The sequence below is a fragment of the Mustela nigripes genome, chromosome 14, assembly GCF_022355385.1.
Source record: "Mustela nigripes isolate SB6536 chromosome 14, MUSNIG.SB6536, whole genome shotgun sequence".
Taxonomy (NCBI): Eukaryota; Metazoa; Chordata; class Mammalia; order Carnivora; family Mustelidae; genus Mustela; species Mustela nigripes.
In genome coordinates, this window is record NC_081570.1 from 42,489,427 (window position 1) to 42,510,978 (window position 21,552).

The 21,552-nt window shown below is 51.4% G+C and overlaps 1 protein-coding gene across 2 annotated transcripts in view; it reads right to left on the reverse strand.

Moving 5' to 3' along the window:
- Positions 1-19,954, reverse strand: part of SLC1A7 (solute carrier family 1 member 7) — a 43,585-nt gene extending 23,631 nt beyond the window's left edge. The window contains exons 1-2 of one of the 2 annotated variants that reach the window (XM_059376624.1): positions 19,805-19,954; positions 14,235-14,314 (exon numbers count right to left, since the gene is read on the reverse strand). In XM_059376624.1, coding sequence (XP_059232607.1) covers positions 14,235-14,314; positions 19,805-19,939 — 215 coding nt within the window. In that variant the 5' untranslated portion in view covers positions 19,940-19,954. The remainder of the gene's footprint in view (positions 1-14,234; positions 14,315-19,804) is intronic. The other variant, XM_059376626.1, reaches the window with a different exon arrangement.
- Between the last annotated feature and the right edge of the window lie 1,598 nt (positions 19,955-21,552).

Sequence of the window (21,552 nt, forward strand, 5' to 3'; positions counted from 1 at the left end):
CCATGGGAGTTGGCAGAGGCGAAGGAGACCGGGATCTCAGGAGGAGGAAAGCCTGGACCCCGCATGCACGTGGGCTACTCCAGGGACTCATGTTAACAAGAAAGCAAGTTCAAGGTCCTGCCTCTGACCAGAGTGGGCTCCTCTGAGGTCTCAGGCTTTCCAGCCAAGCTGTTGAAGTGACCTTTCTGAGAACCTATAATCTGTGGTAGGGTTGTGAGGACTCGCATGGATATGCACAGAAAAAAACCTACTAGCAAGAGAGATTTTACAGTAGCTTTCTTTGGGAGGTGGAATTTTGGTTGATTTTCATTCTGTTGTATTGTTTGTCTGTGTTCTCTATTATTTCTAGAATAAGCTTGTCTTACTGGTGTGATGGAAAACACAATCCCTGGAGTACCAGGCAGCCACAGAAACCATAATTTATCTGGACCTTAAATGTCCCCAAACACCTGAACATCCACCTCATTCAATCCTTAAAAAACATTCTAAGTCGGTGCTGCCCTATGGAATTACAAGGTAGGCTACAATTGTAAAATTATAAATTTTCTAGTAGTCACATTTTAAGTAAAAAAAAAAAAGTAAAGTTCATTTTTTTTTTTTGTGAAATTCATTTTAATAATACTTTATTTAACCCAGTCTATCCAAAATACTATCATTTCAATACATAATCAATGTAAAAATGTTTACACTGCTTCAGGTGTTAAAGTTTTAAATTAATTTCTTAAAAAAGTTAAACTCTTCAGTTGCACATTTCAAGGGTTCAGTAGCCCATTTATGACTAGTGACTATCGTATTGGACTATGCAGTTGGAGTTACAGAGAAGGAAAATAGAGCTCAGGGAGGGGGAGATAATTGGCCAAGCCACCCTGCTGGGAAGCTGTGGAGTCAAGACTGGAACATGGGTTTCTGATTCAGAACCCTGCGGGGCTTCCCTTGCTCCTAGTGCCTCTTCACTGTACCAAGCTGGTTTAACTCCTGTGGAAGGAAAGTGTCTTCCAGTTTTGGCTGACCATGATTGGAATGTAAGGGAGCTCGTGTCATGCCTCTACAGTTCAACTCTCAGAGTTGATAACTTGTCCTGTGATAGATTTGTGGTGGTGAGCGCTCCTGTCTTTGGAGGTATCCAGGTGGAGCCTGGATGACCAGTCACCTGCTCAGATTCTCGATCAAGGCTTCTAGACTGAGGGGGAGATTCTTTGAGGATCACCCTTCTAGCACATAATTTACAGTGAGGGGAGGAAAGGTAACCTTGCCTCACCTACTCCCAGTCTGGTTAGGCGCTCCTTGGAACCTCCATGGTCCTTCAGGGCCCTGGGGAAGAGCCTTAGGGAGCTGAGAGGTCTGGGACTCCCCCCGGAGCCATATGGCTGCCACCCAGAGCCAAGGGATTGTGGATGAAGAGATTGCAGTGACTGGGGAGCCCAGCCCGTTTCAATCTGGGAACTGCTCCACTTGCAGGGGTTGGGGGAAGGGAGGCAGCAGCTTGCTGGGCTTCTCATGGAGGGCAAAAGAGGCTGTTTACTGGCCATCACCTGGTTCTAGCACCAGCTGCTGAGGTGGGGATCATGCCCACCTGACCGCGGGAGCCACCACTGCTGCTGTGCTCTGCGCTGGGGACACTGGACAGAACACCTGGACTGTTGGCCACTCCCCACCCCATTTGAAGTCCTTGGTGGCTCTCCACTGCCCTCAGAACTTTGCATCCTCCTTCATGGCCTTGGGTCCAGTGTGGCCTGACTCAGTCTTAGCTCCTCGCCCGTATTCCAGCCACCCTGGTCTCCCTGCTGCTCCCTGAACCACCTTTCCACAGTCATTCCTTCAGCCTGGAACTCTCTATCTTTCCACCCACACACATTTCCCAAACCCCACCCATTTCCACCTGCTTTCTACAGCCAGCCTAGATGTCCTTTCTTCTGGGAAGACTTCCTTGAGGTGCCGCCTCATGCTCCACCCGAGGGAACCCTGTGCTTCCCAGTTAGGGGCCACTCTACTGGTATGCCCACCTCTGAATCTCCAGAGCCCAGCCAGTAAGCTGGCAGGGCATGAGTGTTGGGGAAGCAGGGAATTCCAGAGGAACCCAGTCCCCTTGCCCCTGTCCCTCCTGCTTCCCTTTCCTGTCCCCTCCTACTGCTGCTCACCTGTCCAGTCTCCACTCTGGCACCACCTCCCGCCTGGCTGGGTGAGGAAGCTCCTGCCTGCTCCCACTCATATCCCTCAACAGCTGGGGGCCCTCATCAAGTTCCCAACCTCTGTGTGCCTCAGTTTCCACAGGAGGATCAAACGGAGGTAATGACGGCTCATGGTGAGGGGTAATCTACGTTTAGCGTGGTGGCTGGTACATCATAAATATTCAGTACATTCCAGTTATTAGCGTTCGCTCTAGCCATGTCATCCCTTCTGAGACTGCCTGCCCCGGTGGACCATGAGCTCCTCCAGGGAAGGGCTGGATCGGGCTCAGTGCAGGTCCTCAGAGCCCAGGGCCTGGCCTGGTCTGGTCTGGGTGCAGGTTTGTTGAGTGTGTGATGTTAAACCAGGATGCCATTCTAGACGAGATTACTAAAAGGTCAACTTGGCTCTTATGACCATAGGCACCCAGTGTGGGTTCCCTGAGAGCAAGTCCCCTAGACCAGCTTTGGCCCTTTGCCAGGTTTAGGGGACTCCCCCGACACTGTGTGTCTTTGTGACGTTGGCACTGGAACTTTTGGGATAGCTGGGAACTTCTGGGAGGGACTGTCTCAGGCAGTGTCCTCTCCCAGGGGAAGAGAATCTGAGAGGGTCCCTGGAGGTGTGATCCAGCGCTCTTCTTTCAGCCTACCCTTCCTGGTCATTTTTATCAATGGCTTGGCCAAGGCTACTGAGAGCGTGTGGATCAGATTTGGGGAGGACAGGAAGCTGGGGGAAAGGGCTAACGTATGGGACGAGGAAGTTGGGATGATGCAGGCTGGCCCCTCGGGCCAGTTCTGACCTGATAAAACTGAGCACGGACATATGTTGGGCCAGACATGGCTTCCACAACTGGGGAGGTCACAGACTTTGGGGTGAGGGTGGGGGGCTGAGCCACAGCAGCAGCACATGGGAAGGGACTTCAGGGTTGGTTTGCTGCCAGCCGACTGAGTCATGTAGGGAATGGGGCTGCTGAAGGGCCAGTGGTTCCTCTGCCTGTGGGGCCAGAAACCTGGGAGCTTATGGACGAGGCCATGGACGTGCACTGACATTGAGACCCACCGGGAAAAGGACAGGGGACAGAGGTGTGTGCCTTGCTGCTGAGGTAGGTGGTGGTGACAGAGTTGTGGGCCCGGGGAACCAGTTGTGGGGGGTGGGATCTGTGGAGCAGGGAGCAGAGCAAACCTGTAGAATGCTGGGATTTGGGGGGGGAGGTGGTTGTGGCAAGTGACAGTGAAGTTCTCAGCTCAGCACCAAGAATAACTTTCTGCCCTGGAAGGGACCACCTTGAGAAGTAGCGAATGCCCAGTGACTGTAGGTGTGCAGGCAACTTGCGATGGCCACCCAATAAGTAGATTCAAAGCCTGGTTTACTAGCATGACAACACCCAGAGTCACAACATCCCAGCACTAGGATGTCTGGGACAGGAAGGAGCCCAGAGCCCCATGGCCAAGGCCCCGAGTTCTGGCCTCAGCTGACCCAGTCAGGGAGGCTCCCTCAAGCCGGCCCTGGGATGCAGCTGCAGAGAGTCCACCAGAAAGGCGGCTGGAAGGAGGCATCTGGGGGTCCACGAGAATCCCTTTAGCCCTTCCAAGCATCATGGTTTGCATCTCCCTGGAGCAGATGACAGGCCCAGCAGCTGACAGCAAGTGCCACGTTAGCGCCGCATTACTCTTCCCAGATGGCTCTGCCACACCCCCTCCTTCACGCCAGCTCTTTCTAAGACCTGAGGCAGGATGCCCAGACTCCTACTTGGCTAAAGTCAGGGTCATCTGGTCCCAGTACCCCCTACCCAGGGTACATGTTTCTCTACCTCCTTTGCTTGCACACTTCAGAGGACAGAGAACTCACTACGTTCTGCCAGCCCCTCCATATGAGCTAGCTATGCTTATTAGAAAGTCCTTCCCAGTGCCAGAATGCAATCCACATTCAGGGAAGAGAATTCCCCATTCTGGGCTCAGCCCTGCCCTCTGCAGCTACATAGACCAAAGCTCTTTGGTTCCACTGTAGATGTTGTGGGGCTCAGAATGCAGAGGTGGGGTGGGAAAGGAGGAGGGCTGGATTGGGGGGTGGGCCAGGCATGGGTCTAGCAGGACACTGCAGCCTTGCCATCCCCAACCGCCCTCTGAAGGTCCCTCCTTTCCAGCAGACCACTGGGCACCAGAACAATGCTTCATTGGGTCTTGCAGATAACAAGCTCACAACTAATGTGCACATAACCAGCTTGAACAGAATCGAAAGTTGAAGCTGGAGGAGCCACAGCAGCAGCCCTCAGAGCTCACGGTCTGACCATCGACCTTTCTAGTCACCTAGTCACCTTCTACCAGGAGGGCAATAAGGGTCTCGTCCAGTTCCTAACTCCGCAAGACCTGAACTCCTACTGCTTTCTTTCCCCCAAGGCAAAGAACGTCAGGTGTGAGGGAGCCAGAGGATTCCCACGGAGGGCCACTCTGCTCTACAGTGGCAGACGGTCATCATCTCTGCCATGAGGAACAGCATCCTTAGGATGTCTGGTTATGACCACTGTCCCCATGTCATGGTTAGAAGTCCCCCACCCCCAGAGTTGAAAGGAACATGGGTCTCCTGCCTCTTCTCCCTCCGCCAGACAGTTCTTGCTGTCTCTCCACTGAGGGCTCAGGCTAGGCTGCCCAAGTGAGGCTCTCTCCAGCTCAAATGAGACCTTCCAGGGCAGTGGCTCCTGACAGACAAGGGCAGTGGAGCTTTTCACAACCTCCCCCGCCTCCCCAAACTGCTATGTCCCCAGCCTGCCCCTTGTTGAACACTGGCTCTGGGTGCTGAGGGTCTCAGGAATGAATGGGGTGGGTTCATGGTCCTCAAGGAGCTCCTGCCAGTTGGTGGAGAGACCTGTACTGGGCAACACACGACCTTGGGTTCTGGCTGTGATGGGGAAAGGCCAGAAGCAGGGCCTAGCCCAGCCTGGGAATCTAGGCTTCCCGGAGGAGGTGGCTGCTGAATGGAGCCTTGCAGGATGAGTAGTTCTCTACCTGGATGGGGGAAAGAAGGAGCATGGGAGTCCATGAGGGATGATAAAACCGGGGAGGTTTGCAGAGTCACCAGCTGCTGGTCTGACCCCACCCGCAGCCCACAGCTGGGCCATGTTCCCCATTCTGATGAGTAAGGCCATCAGCTGACTGGGCAAGAGGGCCAAGGACAGATCCCAGGGCTCCCATCAGAGAGGTCAGAGGAGCTTTGCTAAAAGAGGCTGCCCCATGACTTGCGGGGCAGAGCCGACATGCCTACGGCCTATTCCTCCTGCCTCCCTTCCGCTCACGGCGACCTGGGGAGCCCGGTGCCATTGCCCCCCGCACACTGGCTCCCCAACCAGACTTGCATTGGCCGCGCCGCCCAGGACCTTCTCCAATAAGTCAGGACGTGGGTGTTTGAGTGTTTTCTGCCAAGCTAGAGTTCCTCAGGAAGGGGGAGAAGGGAGTGTTAGGTTTCTCTGGCCAAACATGATTTCCTGATTCTAAGAAAAATCAGTTTAAAATTCTTACAAGGAAAACAGCACACACCCAGGAAGGCACAAGCACACACAGAAGTACACACTACACACGCGTGAAGAGACATACCACGTGTTCCTGCGCGGACCCACATACACACTTGGATTTCTTTGCTTTGATGTGAAGCTTACAAAACATTGTGCCATGCTCAGCATCAGTGAATCACAAACACATGGATTCAGTTTCCCCTGAATGATGCCTGGTTTAAGAAATTGAAGAATGAGGAGAGTGGAGGGTTTGGCAGAGAACAAGTGGAGAATTGGAGGCCCTCACTGGCTCCAGATGCTGGTCTGACCCACCCCTTCTTCCCGGTGTCGCTTGTCTGGGGATGTGTGAAAACAAGACGCAGTTGACTTCCCGAGCTCAGAAGCAAACGCCAGCCCATTTGGGGCCTTGACGGGCCACCAAAAAAGATAAATAAAGAAAGCACCTGCCGGGAACGGCTTTGTCACTTGGCTGACGGCATCATGTCTCTTTTATGGCTGAGGCCAGGCATGTGGTAAATAACAGAGCTCATAACTCCAGAGTTGTGGGACACAGTGATGCCCCAAAAGGACATCCAGCAGCATCCTAAGTGTCGAGTGAAAGGAGAGGGGTTTTGCAAACTCTGCATCGTCCGAGTGGAAGATGAAAACAAGTTTATGGAGACGGGGGTGCCACGTGGACAATTCTTACGACATCACGTTGAATGAAAAAGAAAGAAAAAAAAACACACAGACTTATTTTTGTGGAAGTAACAGTAACGTCTCCTCTGAGAACTCAAAGGAAGAGGAAGTTGCCAGTACTGTTTGGGATAAACTATAAATTAAAAGCAAAAGTGATCAGAGTAGTGACAGGTGCTATAACTGAGAGAAAATGGGAAAGGAAGGCCTCCAAGGCTCCAAAGACTTGACTTTTCTAGTGGAAGAGGATTAGCGTGGGCTTAGTCAGCACTGGGGCACAAAGAAGAGAGCTGAGAGCGGCAGAGCACTCAGGACACACCCAAGCACCACCCATGGGAGGTGGACCATTGTTCAAGGACATGACCATTCTGCAGCAGGTCCTAACCATCCGACTATTCCTGCGCCAGTATACTGGGAGGCAGGATTTTCTAAATTCTGTCTGAGGCTTCCGTGTGCATAGGTAGAGACAGCTAGTTTCCTTGCAACCATTTTCATTATTAGAAAACATTTTCAGGGGCGCCTGGGTGGCTCAGTGGGTTAAAGCCTCTGCCTTTGGCTCGGGTCATGATCCCAGGGTCCTGGGATCAAGCCCTGCATCGGGCTCTCTGCTCCACGGGAAGCCTGCTTCCTCCTCTCTTCTCTCTCTCTCTCTGCATGCCTCTTTGCCTACTTGTGATCTCTTTCTGTCAAATAAATAAAATCTTAAAAAAAAAAAAAACATTTTCAGGGGTGCCTGGGTGGCTCAGTCAGTTAAGTGTCTGCCTTCAGCTCAGGTCATCTTTATGGGACTCTGGGGTTGAGCCCCATATCAGGCTCCCTGCTCTTCCTCTCCCTCCGCTGCTCCCCCTGCTTGTGCCCTCACTCTCTTTCTCAAATAAATAAAATCTTTAAAAAAAAAAAAAAAAAACAGAAAACAGTTTCAAATGGCAAATACAAGGTAAGAAGGCACATTTAGTCCAGGGGAAAGGAGAGACTTTTGTGGTTTGTTGGACACACCTTAAGACTTTGGGACCTTAAGATCCGCATGCAGAGTTATGAAAAGTGCCTCAGTTTGCATGAGAGGCTCAGGGGCCTTCTGAGAGAAAAGAGACTAAGATCCCACTCCCTGGTCCCTGCAATTTGAAGTTAGGGTCAGGGTATACTAGGGTACCTATGACCGAGATCTGCTGGTGCTAAAAGCCCCCAGGGCTAACCCAACAGGAGGGAAACGGGATCAGAGCTCAATTCCAAGGAACCAAGCTCAGGGCATGACTGAGGCTGCTTTAAGAACAATGACAGGGTACTTCCAGCATCTGGGAGCCAGAGCAGGGGGTCCTGTGCTGACTTGAACCAGACCATGCAGAGCCTGTGGGATCCCCAACTGGTAAGCCTGCAGGGGAAAATGCTCCGGCCTGAGACTGTGTGCACCTGTGTAATTGTGTTTATCTTTGTGAATGAATAAACTGTCATTTTGTCTGTTTCATTGTCCCTTGCCAGCATCCAAGGACTGGCCTCACAGCTCAGGGGCTCAGATGAGGGTGAACTTCTGAGTCAGTCAGCCAAGGATTACACCCTGAGCCTGGTGATTCACTACTAAGAAGGATAAGAGCAAAGATAACAGTGGCAGAATTCGGATTGTGGGATGACAGAAGGATCATTTTTCTCAATTCTCTAAAATGTTTATAATTATAGAATTTTTTAAAGTACAAAAACATCTTTAAAAGGCAACTCCAGAGCATCCTCCAAGGGTCAGTTCAAATGTTGGTCACGAAACTCCCCTGAATTCTGCCCCAGCTGCTCCTCCACTGCTCTACTCATTTAATACGCATTTATTAGATACCTACGACAGAGCAGGCCCTGTGATGTCTTGTAAGAGACAGAGGAATTCATTTTCTTCAGAATTCTTTTTATGATAAGAGCATTGTCTCTATTTAGAAGAAATTCCTTGATGAGCCATGTGGACCAGACATGAGCAGCACCTCCACCCCACCCTACTCCAGGAACAGGGCAGGAGTCGAGGCGGCTTTTGAAAGCCAAGGAGGACAGGATTTCTGGCTGGTCGTAGAATAGGGGGAGAGAGAAGGAAGGTGAGGAAAGAGATGGATACACCCTATGTTGACCGCCCCGCCTCGCGATGATCTGCACCCTTGTATCATCTCTCTCCTTAAGGGTTGGTGGGATCTGTGACTTGCTTCTAACTAAGAGGACATGGCAAAGGTGATGGGACATCACCCCCATGATTATGTTATGTGAGACTGTCTCAGCAGATTGGAGAGTGAGGGATCCTCCTCTTGGCCTTGATGAAGCCAAAAGCCATGTTGGAAATCACCTTTGAAGAGAGCCAGAAGGCCGGGAACCGCTGGTAGCCTCTAGGACCTGAGGATGGCCTACAGCTGACAGCTATTAAGAAGCTGGGTCCTCAGACAAATAGCCACAAGGAAATGACTTCTGCCAGTGACCCAGATGAACTTGGAAATAGATGCTTCCCTGGCTCTGCCTTCAGATGAGAACACAGCTCTGCGAATGCTTCAACTGAGACCTCATTCAAGCCTCATGAGAGCCTGAGCAGAGGATCCAGCTGAGCTATGCCTGGGCTCCCGACCCCTGGAAAGTGGTAGATAATTAATGGCTAAGTTTGTGGTAATTGTTCCCAAGTAATAGATAACTAATATACACAGAGAGAGAACCAAGAGATGGCCGAAGGGCTTACACTTCTCAATATGATCCTTCCCTGTGATCTTGCCCCCAACTGTCAGTGAAATTACTAAATTTGTGCACGGTTCGAAGCAAGGGATCTGTGTGTGAACAGGAGACTGGCAAAGGCTGTCCCCTGACTAGTTGCAGGAATGTGAAGGCAGAGGAAAGCAAGAGGCTCTAGGAATTCCTGGAGAATGAGGCGACCGTGACAACCATCTCACCTGGAATGACTCTGGGCAAGGGCGACACGTGAATGTCACGTGGACACACATGGTGCCTTGTCTGTGTGCCTGCTGAGGCTGCCACGAACACAGGTGTGCGGGTGTATCCATGTTCCCAAGTGCGCCGGAGCACAGAGAGGCTTCCCAGAGGAAGTGATGAGGACAGGTGCTGAGTAAAAGCATGAAGAAGGAAGAGGTCACTCGAGGGGGTTGCCTGCTGAGAGCTCAAACCCAGGTGGAGGGTTTCGTGAAACATCTCTGGGCCTCGGAGAAGCCTGGTGAACCTTTCATGAGTCAGAAAAAACAGCTGATATTCATCCTGTAACAGGGGCTCTGCTGGGCGCTCCAAGGACATTATCTTATTTCATTCTCAGAAGGGAGGTGGGTGTCTCCCCATTATACAGGGCAGGTTACTAAGGCTCAGATGCTGAGAGACTTGGTCAGGTTCAGACCTCCAGGGAGGGACTTCAAAGCCCCAGCTGCTCCCCGGCAGTCTCCTGCAGGTTTTCAACCATGCCGGCCAGTACCGAGGGCCCACCGCCCTCTCTGTGAAGTACGAAGCCACAACTGGCCAACGGCAGCTTGCACTCAGCTGGGCCGTGGCGTGCCCGTCTGAGGAGGGGGCTCAGGCCAGGTGCTGGCTTGGAATGGATTCAGCAGTAGGAGTGGCTAGTCCAGACAGGAATGCTGATTTATTTCTATGTCACTACTATGCAAAAAAAAAAAGGGGGGGGTCTGTACACCGTCATGTGCTATGCCAGCAGTGACTGTGAATTCATTTCACAGACAGTACTGAGTACTTCTGGGGTATGAGCAGTATCCACGGGGGAGACAGGTCATCGTAGATAGTTATCAATAAATGAAGATCTGGGAGAACTTCAGACAGAACCTTGAGCTAGATCTTGAACACAGCGAGGGCACTTTAATTAGGAAGAGGAGAGGGCATTCGTGGAAGGAGGAACGACCTGAGCAAAGGCATGAAGGAAGAAAAGCACATGGCATGCTTAGGGACTAAGGAGGAAACCGCCTGGTTGCAGAGACTTGGCGAAGGGACAGGGTGGCATTGCTGCTGGGAAAGAGGTGGGAACATCTGGCATTATGGGTGCTAGGCTTCGGGGCCCAGAATTGCGGGTTATTGGAACCGGAAGCAAATGTGCCTTAATCCTTATCCTTTCACTGCCCTGGAGCAATTATTTATTTGAGAGAGAGATGGGGGGAGAGCACAGAGGGAGAGAGAGAAGCAGACTTCCCGCTGGGCAGAGAGCTGGATGCGGGGAGCTCTATCCCAGGCTCCTGCCCTGGAGCAGTTACCAGGCAGAACAAGCCCTGTCTCCTGGGGGTACAGCGCAGAGCCCCTGGGTCCTGCAGAGCAGCAGCCTTCTGCCAAGCTCTTTAGCTCTCCGGCCAGAAGGCTTGATCCCCAGACAGGAGGGTTTTTTGTGTTGTTTTGTTTAACCACTCGAACACACGTGGAATTTTAAAGCAAACCCCTACTTGTTCCCCTTTGGCAGTTCCGGTTTAGTCAGCCCAGTGTGAAGTCTGACATCTGAATGGTCAGAGCAGCTCTGCTGATTTTGCTCTGTCCTAAGCAATGACCCCCTGAGGGCTGCCCCCTGAGGACTCGGATCACCAGCCCTGAACTGGCCAGGAGCAAGAGCTCAGGGAGCTGTGGGCGCCCAATGGATAGATGGATGGATCGCAGACCAGCTGAAGCCAGAGGAAGACATGTTCAGGGATGGAGGGGCTGGGGCTTAGAAATGTGTCAATTTTTCCCCCAAGAAGGTTTAATTCTCCCTGTGTAGGAAACTGTGAAAGCACTTCCGTTTTTCAGTGACACAACCACTCTGCACCAGCCCAAACTGTATAATAAACAAAGGAAATGTGTGAACACACACTGTCTTCTCTCAAGTTAATACCACATTCCGTTCCCAGTGCAGAGAATGCACTTTTGTCTAGTGGAGAAAGACTGGGCCTCTGACAGCCAGGATTTGGAGAGCTGGACAGGCCCTTAGTCACTAGGTAAGCTGGGTAAACCAAGGCCCACAGTGAGGGTACCTTAGTTAAGATCACGTGATAATCTCTGGAGGAAGCAAGTCACTGACCCAGGCCTCTGATTCTGATTCCAGGGATTTTTTTTTTTTTTTTTTATTAAGTAGTTTCCACACCCAGTGTGGAGACTATCATGAGGCTTGAACCCACAACCCTGAGATGAAGACCTGAGCTGAGTCAAGAGTCGGTCACTCAACCAATTAGCCATCAAGCCACCCCTGACTCCAGGACTTTTTGACAAGTTAAATGACTTGCCAGGGTCACAGAGCCAGGCAATGGCAGGGCCAGGGCAGGAACCCAGGTCTGTGTGAGTCCACGCCCATGCCAGGGCTTCTGCCTCTGAGGTGTTTGGGTTCTGAGTAAGACTTGACGCCCAGGCAGTAAGGAATGTCAGTGGTCAAGGTCAGTAAAGCCGCCTAGCAGAAGTACCGTGCTTAATATTATAATAAAAGTGAGAAAAGGGGAGGAAAAAAGAGAATCCTGTGCTTCCACCACCAACACACTTGTTCAGTTGTCTTGTAACCTTGTGTTTTCTCATCTGTCTCCCTCCCAGGCTGTGAGCTCCTCAGTGACTGACCCTCAGGCGTCTCTGTATCCACAGTGCCCACATCAGGGCCAAGTGCCCGGAGCCCACGGGGCATGATTGTTGAATCCGTTCGAGAATTCACCTGATAGGTGTTAAGGAGTACCCACTCTGTGCCGGGCACTCGGCTAGGTGGAGAGTACGACCTCCGCCTCTACAGCATTTGCAGTCCTTTTGGGAATTAAAGAAACACGGGGCCATGTGAGTCCAAACAGGATGACAACATGCGGTAAGTGTCGTGCATGGAAAGGAGTGGGGCTTGGTGAGACCCAGCGAAGGTGCTGCTGGGGGGATGAGCAGGCCCTTCTGAGGCAGGGACGTGGAGGTGGCCATCTAAGAGAAGAGAAGGAGGAAGAGATGTAGGGTGCGGGGAAGCGAGTTGCAGGCAGAAGGAACAGCCTTGTGGAGACCCCAAGATGGGGGAGGGGTTGGTCTGGTCTTCAAGGCCCGTGGGACTGGAGTGAGTGAGGCCTGGATAAAGTGGGGTGCTGGCAGGGGTGGATCGGGCAGGGCCTTGGCGATCAGGGGAAGAGTGAAAGGGTTTGTTGGAAATGCCGTGGCAGCCATGGATGGTTTTGGGTTAATGGATAGCACAGCCCAGGTGACTTTTCAGGAGGTGGTTCTGACCACGGGGTGTGGAGCAGGTGGGAGGGGAACAGGAACGGAGCAGGGAGCCTGGTCAGGTGACCGTGGAGTCTGGACCTGTGCAATGGGGAGGAAGCTGGGTTGGATTTGGGGGGAAGAACCAGCCGCAGCCACTGATGGACAGGCTGGTGGTGGGAGTGGGAAGGGAATAATTAGCAGGGAGGCGTGAAGAACTGGGTGGATGGAGCTGCTGTTTATGGACCAGCAGAAAGCAGAAGGAAATGGTTTGTGGGGTAAAATCACGGGCTGGCTGCACAGATTGGAGACTCCTGTTAAGCATCCAGAGGCTATGTCAAATAGGTAATTTGAGTGTGGGGGTCAGACGAGAGACCTGGGAGTACTTGGGAGTGTCGGGCTTGCAGGGGGTACTTCAAAGCCTCGAGGATGGACGAGAGGAGCTCTGAAAAGCAGAGGAAGAGAGCCTGGGATGGAGGGGCAGAGAACAGGCAACAGCTGGGAGGAGGAATTCCAGAGGGAAACGGGGATCAGCTGCTCTGTTGAGTGCATCAGCTGTGTGGAGAGAGGTCATGCAGAGCAGGAACTGAGTGTCCTTGGATTTAGCAACATGGAAGCTACTGGTGACCTTCACTGACTCCGTGAATGACTCAAAAGATGCATAAAGAGGAGACAAGAGCTAGAGTGGATTGAGGAGTTCAGGAAAGCTTTTAGAGGGAGGGAGGCAGCCTTTCCGCAAGATCCTTGGGAGGCTGAGTCCTGAGAGACATAAATGCTGCCTGTAGGAGACTGAACTGAACTTGACAAAGCCCCCCCGCCACCCTGATGGGGGAGCAGAGGGTACAGCTGGAGGGAAAGGTGGGGAGGAGCTGGCTCACTGCTCAGTAGTGGGGAATCCGATGACCTCACCCCAGGAGACAGAACCCCCTACCCCCAACCAGCACACAGAGGGGACTCAGAGAGGTGTGTTCATGTCCCTCCATGCACAGAAGTCCTGGGAGGTGAGGATTCCAAACCCACAGCCTCAGAGCAAAGAAGGGCTCTCAGACACCATCTGGAGCTGCCAGCTCATTACACAGAGAGGGGCAAGGTCTGGCTCCAGGTCACCCAGCATGGCAGTGATAGGGGATAGGTGATCTTCACTGATTTCCAGTGGCCCTCCCCCAGTGAGTCAAGTGTGATTTCTTTCGCCCGGCACACAAGGTCTTTCCTGCTTGAGCAAGAACCCAGTCCCTCCCCAACATCTAGCACATACAAGTATGCGTAGCCAGGGGCAGTCCTCGCAATCACCCTTTAAAGTAGTTGTTAAGGTTCTCATTTTGCAGACCAGGAAACTGAAGCTCAGAGGAGTCTGGGCACCTGTCCTAGTTTGCCCAGCTGAGCCCGGATATCATCTCCGGAGTGTCTCCAAAGTTGTCTTTCCCCCATGCTCTGCGCATTCACCATAAACAGCCTCTCTGGGATGCCGTACCCGTCCCAGGCCCTGAGTCACCTGGGAGTCGGGTCACGTCCCCCGACACCAAATCACTTGTTTAAGTCACAAAAAAGTCCATTGAATGGGCCTGAAATCAGTGGTGCCCTGATGCCCCAGCAGCCCGGGCCTCCACCTAATGACCACAGGGACCCCACAGGCACGCTATTCCCAGGGCCCATCGCCCCAGGCCAGCCACCCACAGCAGGAGTGTGTACCCCCCCCCCATTGGCACAGGACCTTCTCCCCTCCCAGCCCCAACCGCCCAAACCCCTGCCCCTTCCTCACCTGGAGACCACCAGTGGTAGGATCAGCATCTTCAGCATCCGCATCAGGAGCTCCCCAGGAAACTGGAAGTAACTAATTTCCTGAAAATACAGCAAGAGCAGGGGTATAGGAGGCTGCTTACAGTCTCCGAGCACTGTTTCACCCGTGCACTCCTTGGGAACACAAGGACATGGAGGAAGCCACGGCTGGGGAGCCAAACAGACTTGGATTCTAATCTTGACCTCCTGTAACTAGCTGTGTAGCCTTAAGCAAGTTACTCAGCCTCTCTGAGTTTTTCTCATCTTCACGTAAGGGTTGCAACTTCTTGGTAGGAGCCTTTGGAGGCTTCAGTGTGAGGAGGCACAGAAAGCACCTGGCAGATGGGATGGGAGTAAAGGCTCTGTAATGGCGGTAAGTGGCGGCTCTCCCTGACATCTGCTCGGTCGGCCCGCCTGTTCGCGGTGCACGTGCGTCTCCTGCAGCAGATGGTCAGTGGCAGGAGGGCAGGGCTAGAGACCGTTCACACATTTTCTCAGCCCAGGCTGGGCAGGCCTCATGCTGGGCACCCCAGAATGAATGCAGCCCCGCTCCTGCACCCAAGACTGCTCAGCTCGGTGTGTGAGGAGACTGACTCAGAGACAGAGCATGGCCTTTTTGAGTTTGTGCCTCCTTCTGCAAGGGGTACACCCATGGGTGCGGTTATCCCCAACACCACGCCGGGTCCCTGCCAGCCCCTTGCTGTGTGCCCATGGAAAATGCTGAAGGAGAGCACATCGGTTGGAGTGGGTGGGACACCACTCAACAGAGAGCCCTTACCCGCCAAGTTCTTGGCATTCAACTTCTGCACAGGCCGCTAGGTTCATCCTACCCATGGGGCCTTGGATTGGGGGGGCTAAGTCTGTGTCCCCTTCCCCCATCAGCTGTCTCCAGAGTCCCAGGACCAGAACCCGACAGTGAAGTAGAAGGGCCCCTAAGCCCAGCTGACTTTGAATTTTAGATGAACAACAACTGAAATGCAAATTTAACTGAGTGTGTGGTTTTTAAATTTTTAAATTTAATTTAACTCAGTCTTGCTATTTCTGGCAAACCTAGCTTGAGGCTACTTTTCCGAGGGTAATGTTGTGGGTGAGGCTGGTACAGGGACTTTCAAGCACCATCCAAGTTAAATTTTTGTACTTGCAACCCTCTTTTCTCCCTCCCTCTCTCCCTTCCTTCCTTCCTTCCACCGGAGCTAAACACTTGGTTAATGGTTTGATGCTTTGGAAAGCCCCAACTCCTATAGTTTTGGTGCTGAGAAGGGGTTTTAAAGATCTTCTAGTTCAGCTGAGCCAAAAGACAGGACTTAGCGGTGACAGTGGAAGCCCAGAAATCAGGCCTCCTTTCCCATTCTACTATCATTTCCAGTGCTCCAGAAATCTTTATGAAATAAGGATGAATGGGAGAGGAACTTTTGAGCAAAAATGCCTTTATCCATCCTCCCCTCACCTCGGATAGTAGTCTGGCCGTGTATAAGATTCTTAGTTTGAAAGAATTTTCCCTCCAAATTTCAAAGGCATTTCCCTTTGTCTTCTGGATTCCAGTGCTGTGTATGTTTGGAGCCATTCTTTCTATCCCTTAGTGGAGACTTGTTTCATTCCCTCAGAACCACTGAAGGATTTTCTGTTAATTTCCAGTTTTCTATAATTTTCATGGTGATGTACCACCGCCTGAGATTTTCTTCTTTCTTTTAAAAACAAAATTCATAGTGCTGTGCATACATTTCAATTCTGAGAACTTTCTTATAGGCTCTGTGAAATTTTCTCTCCATTTTTTCTGTTAGCTCTCTCAAAAACCCATACATACTAGAGAGCATGTTGGACATCTCTGATTTTCTTCTATTTTCATCTCGTTTTGTTTTACTTTCTGGGAGATTTCTGCAACTTTATCCTAGCTACTGACATGTTTATCTTGCCTCATCGATTTTTAATTTCTAAAAATTCTTTCTTGTTCTCAGATTGTTCCTTCTTTTTGCATCCTGTTCTGTTTTATGGTCACTGTATCTTCTCTTACATCTCTGAAGAACTTAAGGCAAGATTTTAAAATTTTTCTTCTATTTCCTGCATTGTCTCTGCTTCATTAGAGACCCTCTTTTCTGTTTCTTTAGTCCCTGTCTTTCTGTTAGAAGCTTTGCCTTTGGCTTTCTCCTCGTATGTAAGTGTGAGGCACTGAACTTACGTGTGCATGAATGGAAATCGTCAGGTGATGGCTCCTTGAGGACAGGTGATGGGGGACAGTCTGATTTGTGGGATGGGGGAGGAGATCTTTTTTCCGAGGCTCAGTGAGAAGTCTCTTCTCACCTCCACTAGGGGCTGAGGGTGTGCCTAAGCCCAGCTGATGGTAGTCTTACAGGGATCCCACACTGCAGTGCAGATGCCCAGTCATTTGCGGGACCCATGTGCTTCATCACTTCCCCTCCCCCAACGCACACAGGTGGACCGATTTCCCTGTCAGGCTTCTCTGTGAGACACAAGCAGGTAGGGTGAGTGAGAGGGTGGGTGAGGAGCGCCCTGATTACATGGACTGGAGCAGACTGACAGGCTTTACTGCTCCAGTTACAAAATTCCAACCAATGCCCCTGATTTCACCTCCTGGCTTCACCTGGTCTCCTGCAGCTCTTTGCACTTTCAAGTGCAGAAACTTTCTGGAGTTTTCCAAGCCAAACTGACATGGCATCTACTTCTATAGACACAGGCTTCAGCTTTCTGTGCTCTACTAAGTGAGATCATTCAACTCTATCCACTTGCCATCTTGCCTAATTTATCGTACTCCCTCAACTTCTTTTCTCCGTTGTCTCCTTTTATGTTCTCTTGCGAGCTTATATCTTTTAAAAAATCCCATAAGTATAATTTTAGTGGAATTCCAGGAAATAAAGGAAAATGGATGCAACTGTAAATTTACCATGGTTTAACTGGAATTCTCAAAATGATCTCTGTTTTTATTCATTTATTTATTTTTGGAGAGGCAGAGAGCATGCATGCACGAGCATGGGAGGGGGAGGGGCAGAAGGAGAGGGAGAGAGAGAATCCCAAGCAGGCTCACATGGGGCTTGATCTTACAACCCCGAGATCATGACCTGAGCTGAAATCAAGAGTTAGACACTTAACTGACTAAGCCTCCCGACTTAGGGGGCCCCTCAAAATTATCTATATTTTTTCATGAGCTACTAGTTCCAAAAATCTGTGCTCTTGTAAGTTCTTTTCACAAGTAGGATGTGCTTCCATTTTGCAAATTGTTTATGACTTTTGCCTGTTGCATAAGCTTGCAAAATAAGAAGGGTTTAGTTTCTGAGTCACAGGCGGAGATCACAGAAACAACTCCTGGATTTCCAAGTAGGATGCTGAGAAAGCCAGTTCTTGCCAAGTAACTTCTCTAAGACTCCACAGCCTTTCTTCAGTTTATCTGGCAGGTTAATCCAGACCGGAACACATTTGCATTTCCAAGCAGATGGGGCAGGCAGCTTTGGCAAAGGAGGCCCCAGATGAGCTTGGCTTTTAGTAAAAAGCATTCCAATTTGTTTTCACAAAATAATCTTCCTGCAGGAAATGTATTTGTCATTGCTCAGGGAAATTAAAGAAAGTAGATTGCAGATTGTTTGTGTTGTTGCGTTTAATTCAGCAAAGAGGCGAGGGCTCGCTCTGCGACAAGCCTGAGCTAGACTCACATTTTGGCTCATGAAAGCCCATGTGATGTTCAGCAAGTCAAAATCTGCCAGGAGCTCCAGACACCTGCACAAAAGGCTCCAGAGCGGCACAGCTGGCAGCTGGTTACAGGGGAAGGCTGAGTGTGATGTGAGCGAGGGAAAAGAGCATTATTTCAGATGGAGGCAGGAATGGGAGAATTTTTGTAAGGTATGGAATATGAGATGACTCTCGACACAGGTAGGCCTTGGACAGTCAGATGAGGGAGGAGTCAAGTACCAGCTACTCAGCGCTGCTGGAGGCCAGGAACTGCTGAGCCCTTGTTTATGCTCCTGACAGTTCCAGCAGACATATGGTGCCCCCACCCCAGACAAGGAGAATGAGGCTCAGAAAGGAGAGAGGATTTTGCCAAAGGCCACACAGCCGCTTATGAGTAGAGACCAAGTTCAAGGCTCTGCAGCCTCTAGAGTCTAAGTCCCTCTCTTAATAGCTGAGAGTGGCTTAACAGTGTTAGTCTGGAAATAGGGGCTCAGTTTTCAGGGAGGGGGTGTTTCCCTTTTCCCGGAAGATGAAGTCTGACGCTTTAGCCCCAGGTAGGTCATCTTTGGTATTGGGGAGCTTCAGGAAGAGGAGGCTTGTGAAATAGAGGATATCCCTGAAGCCCATTGACGAAGACTCTCTCCTCAAAGAGACATGACACTGGCCGCCTGGGGCCCTCATTTTGGCCAGGCCTCATCGTTAGGTCTTGTCTTTGGCCTTCCTGGTTCAGTTAGAGCAAACATCCTGCTATGTTCATTTAGTGAGAATGACCCCTCTCTACCTTCGGCAAGAATCCCTCTACCCTCCCTGTCTCCTCTTAGCAATGCTCTCTCAGTTGGCCCCTCACTATGTTCCCTGTCTCTAAGCCCCAGCTGTCTTTGTTGTGTTCAGACTTGAGCCTGATCTCTCTCCCTTAGTCCATGGTCTTGACACCTATCCCAGTAGTCCTGAATGAAGTCTCCCTTACTGTTTTACAAGGGTCAGAATCATGTTTTCTCCAGTGCCATACGAGTGTCCCTCCCTGTCCTGTGGGAGATGGGTGCTGAGAGGGAAAGGGACTCTTGCTCAGACAAGGCATCGCCACCCTTGTGGTTACACAGGCCGGAACCCCAGGGGCCTGCGCTGCTTCCCAGCCCCATAGCCAATGCACCCCCACATCCTGAGGGTTCCTTTTCTGGAAACAGGTCCCACATGGGCCCTGTTCATCCTGCTGTCAGGTCTCACCCCTGTAAATACCTCTTCGCCTGACCCTTGCCTGGCTCACGACTTCCTCATCCTGCACTCTGCACCAGAGTGATCTCTCCAAACTGAGATCTGATCATTTCACTCCCCTTCCCAGAGCCTTGCGCTGTGGGGCCAGGCCCCTGAGGGCCCCTGGGCTCTATCCCTTGCCTCTGGGGGTATGTCCCCCTGCTGCCGTGAACGGTCTGCTCCACACATGCCCAGGTCTTTTATGGCCCCGTGTCTCGCTCCAGCTCTTCCTTCTGCTCAGGATACACTTCCTGGTCTCTCTCCATCTGAGCTACTGTGGGAGGTGTTCTCTGATGCCTGCTTTGCGGTCTTCTGAGACCCCGTTCTCCCCGCTCCCATGCGTCTTCACCCTGTGCTTATTCGAATGAGATGCCCTGTCCTCTTGCTCACCCGGTGATGCTGTCTGTAACTACTTCCCCTGCCATTTTACCAGCTCTCACTCTAGCCCCACAGTGTTTCATCACACCCTTGCTACAGATAAGAAGACTGAGACTCAGAAAGGCAAAGTGACTCCTCCACTCTCATGTCACTAGGGAGCCACAGAGTGGGACTATGATTCCCAGATCCCTCAGGCCCACATACTCCTCCTCGGCAGGGACCCTGAGAAGCTCTGGGGTGGCTGACCTGTGGTGAGAGGCGACGGGTCCTCAGGAAGAAGCCGAGAAGGCAGCCCACGGTGACAGACAGCACAGACAGGATGAGTAGTCCATTTCTCTTGCACACGTCCTTCCCTCGTGCCAGGATGGCACCTGGCACCATGGTGAGCCCAGCCTGCTGGCCCAGGGCACGGTACCATTCCATGCATGTGAAGCCAGCCGGGGTCACAGGGTCCCAGCCAGGGGCTCTGGCTGCTCGGCAGGCTGGGGGAGCAGTTGCTAAGCACTGGTCAACAGCCCCATGGCCATGGCCTGCATGGCTGCCCCAGAGGGAAGCCACAATCCTATTACCGGCTGCATCATTAGGAGCCAGAAACAGATTAGGGCCTGGGAAATTAGAGCAGCCACGTGGTCTGGGGTTTTGGACCTCAAAGCCAAGTGCACCTCTTAAACAGGGGATAGGCTCAGAGATTTGCTTGGTTGATTTGATTTTTACCCGTACTTTATTCCAGAAAGAGCTGAAGGCAAAGCAATAATTAAGCATTACTGTGTACCAGGTGCTATTCTAGAAGCATATTACTTACACGCACATTTAATCCTAATAATCAGTTCCAAGAAGCAATTACTAGGAGTATCATTTTACAGATGAGGAAACTGAGACAAAGGGCATGCGCTGTATGCCAGGCCCATTCACTTGCTTGACCTGTGTGAGTTGTAGGGGTCATTGCAACAACCCTAAGATTTCAACGATTGCTTTCCTGAAAGGGAGATCGAGACCCCAGGAATTAGAGTCTTCTGGTCGTGGTCACAGAGCTTACAGTAGCAGAATGGAATTCAGGCCTGTGATGGTTTGATTGGCGCCCCAGGGATAGATAGGTGGCTTCAGAAGTGCTTAGCAGTATCGTGGGGCCTGTAGGCTCTGAGTCCAGTGCACCTGGGTTCAGACTTGGGGCCTGCCATTCACTGTGACGTGAATTCCTCACTGTTGCTTCAAGCCTGAAGCTGGGACTCTGCAGGCTCTCAGGGCCTGTTATTTTGAAAAATGACACAGCCCAAGGGACCTATTCAAGTCCCAGCTCTGCCATTGACCAGCTGGGTGGTATGACCATGGGCACGGTGCCTCAGTTTCCCCATTCATAAGACAAACATAATAATGGTGTCTGCTTGGTTGGGGCTGGTGTCCCATCCCAAGATTCTTTGTGAAAGCAGGGCTGAACTGTGCTGGGCGGAAGAGGGGAGAGAGCTGTGAGGATCACTGTCCACATTTAGCAATTTTTTGAGAAAAGCTTGCTCTTTCTCGTGGCCTGGACTGCCCTTTAAAGCTAGAGGGAATTAACTCTAGTCTGTTTCCTGGGGAGTCTGTAATCTCATTAGGGGCAGTCAGGCGGCAGCAGGGAGTGCAGTCTGCTGTAGGGGGGTTGTGCAGGGGGGAAAGGGCTGACTCTCTGACACAGGGAACAAGGAGGATGGTGGAGGTGATGGGGCCAAGGAACCGCTGGGTCTAGGCAGAGGGGGCTGGGTGTAGGCCCTAAGCTAGGCACAGGGCTCCCAACTGGGAGGGGACCCTTGGATATTGGTCCCAATCTAACCAGCTCTGTGACTTCACCCTCTCTGGGCCTCAGTCTTGCTGGCCTTCGAATGAGAAGCAGGGGGTGTGGGGACCTGACTGACTCAGTCAGTAAAGCATGTGACTCTTGATATCAGGGTTGTGAATTCAAGCCCCAAATTGGGAATGGAGCCTACTGAGAAAATAAGTAAAAAGTCTAAAAAAAAAAA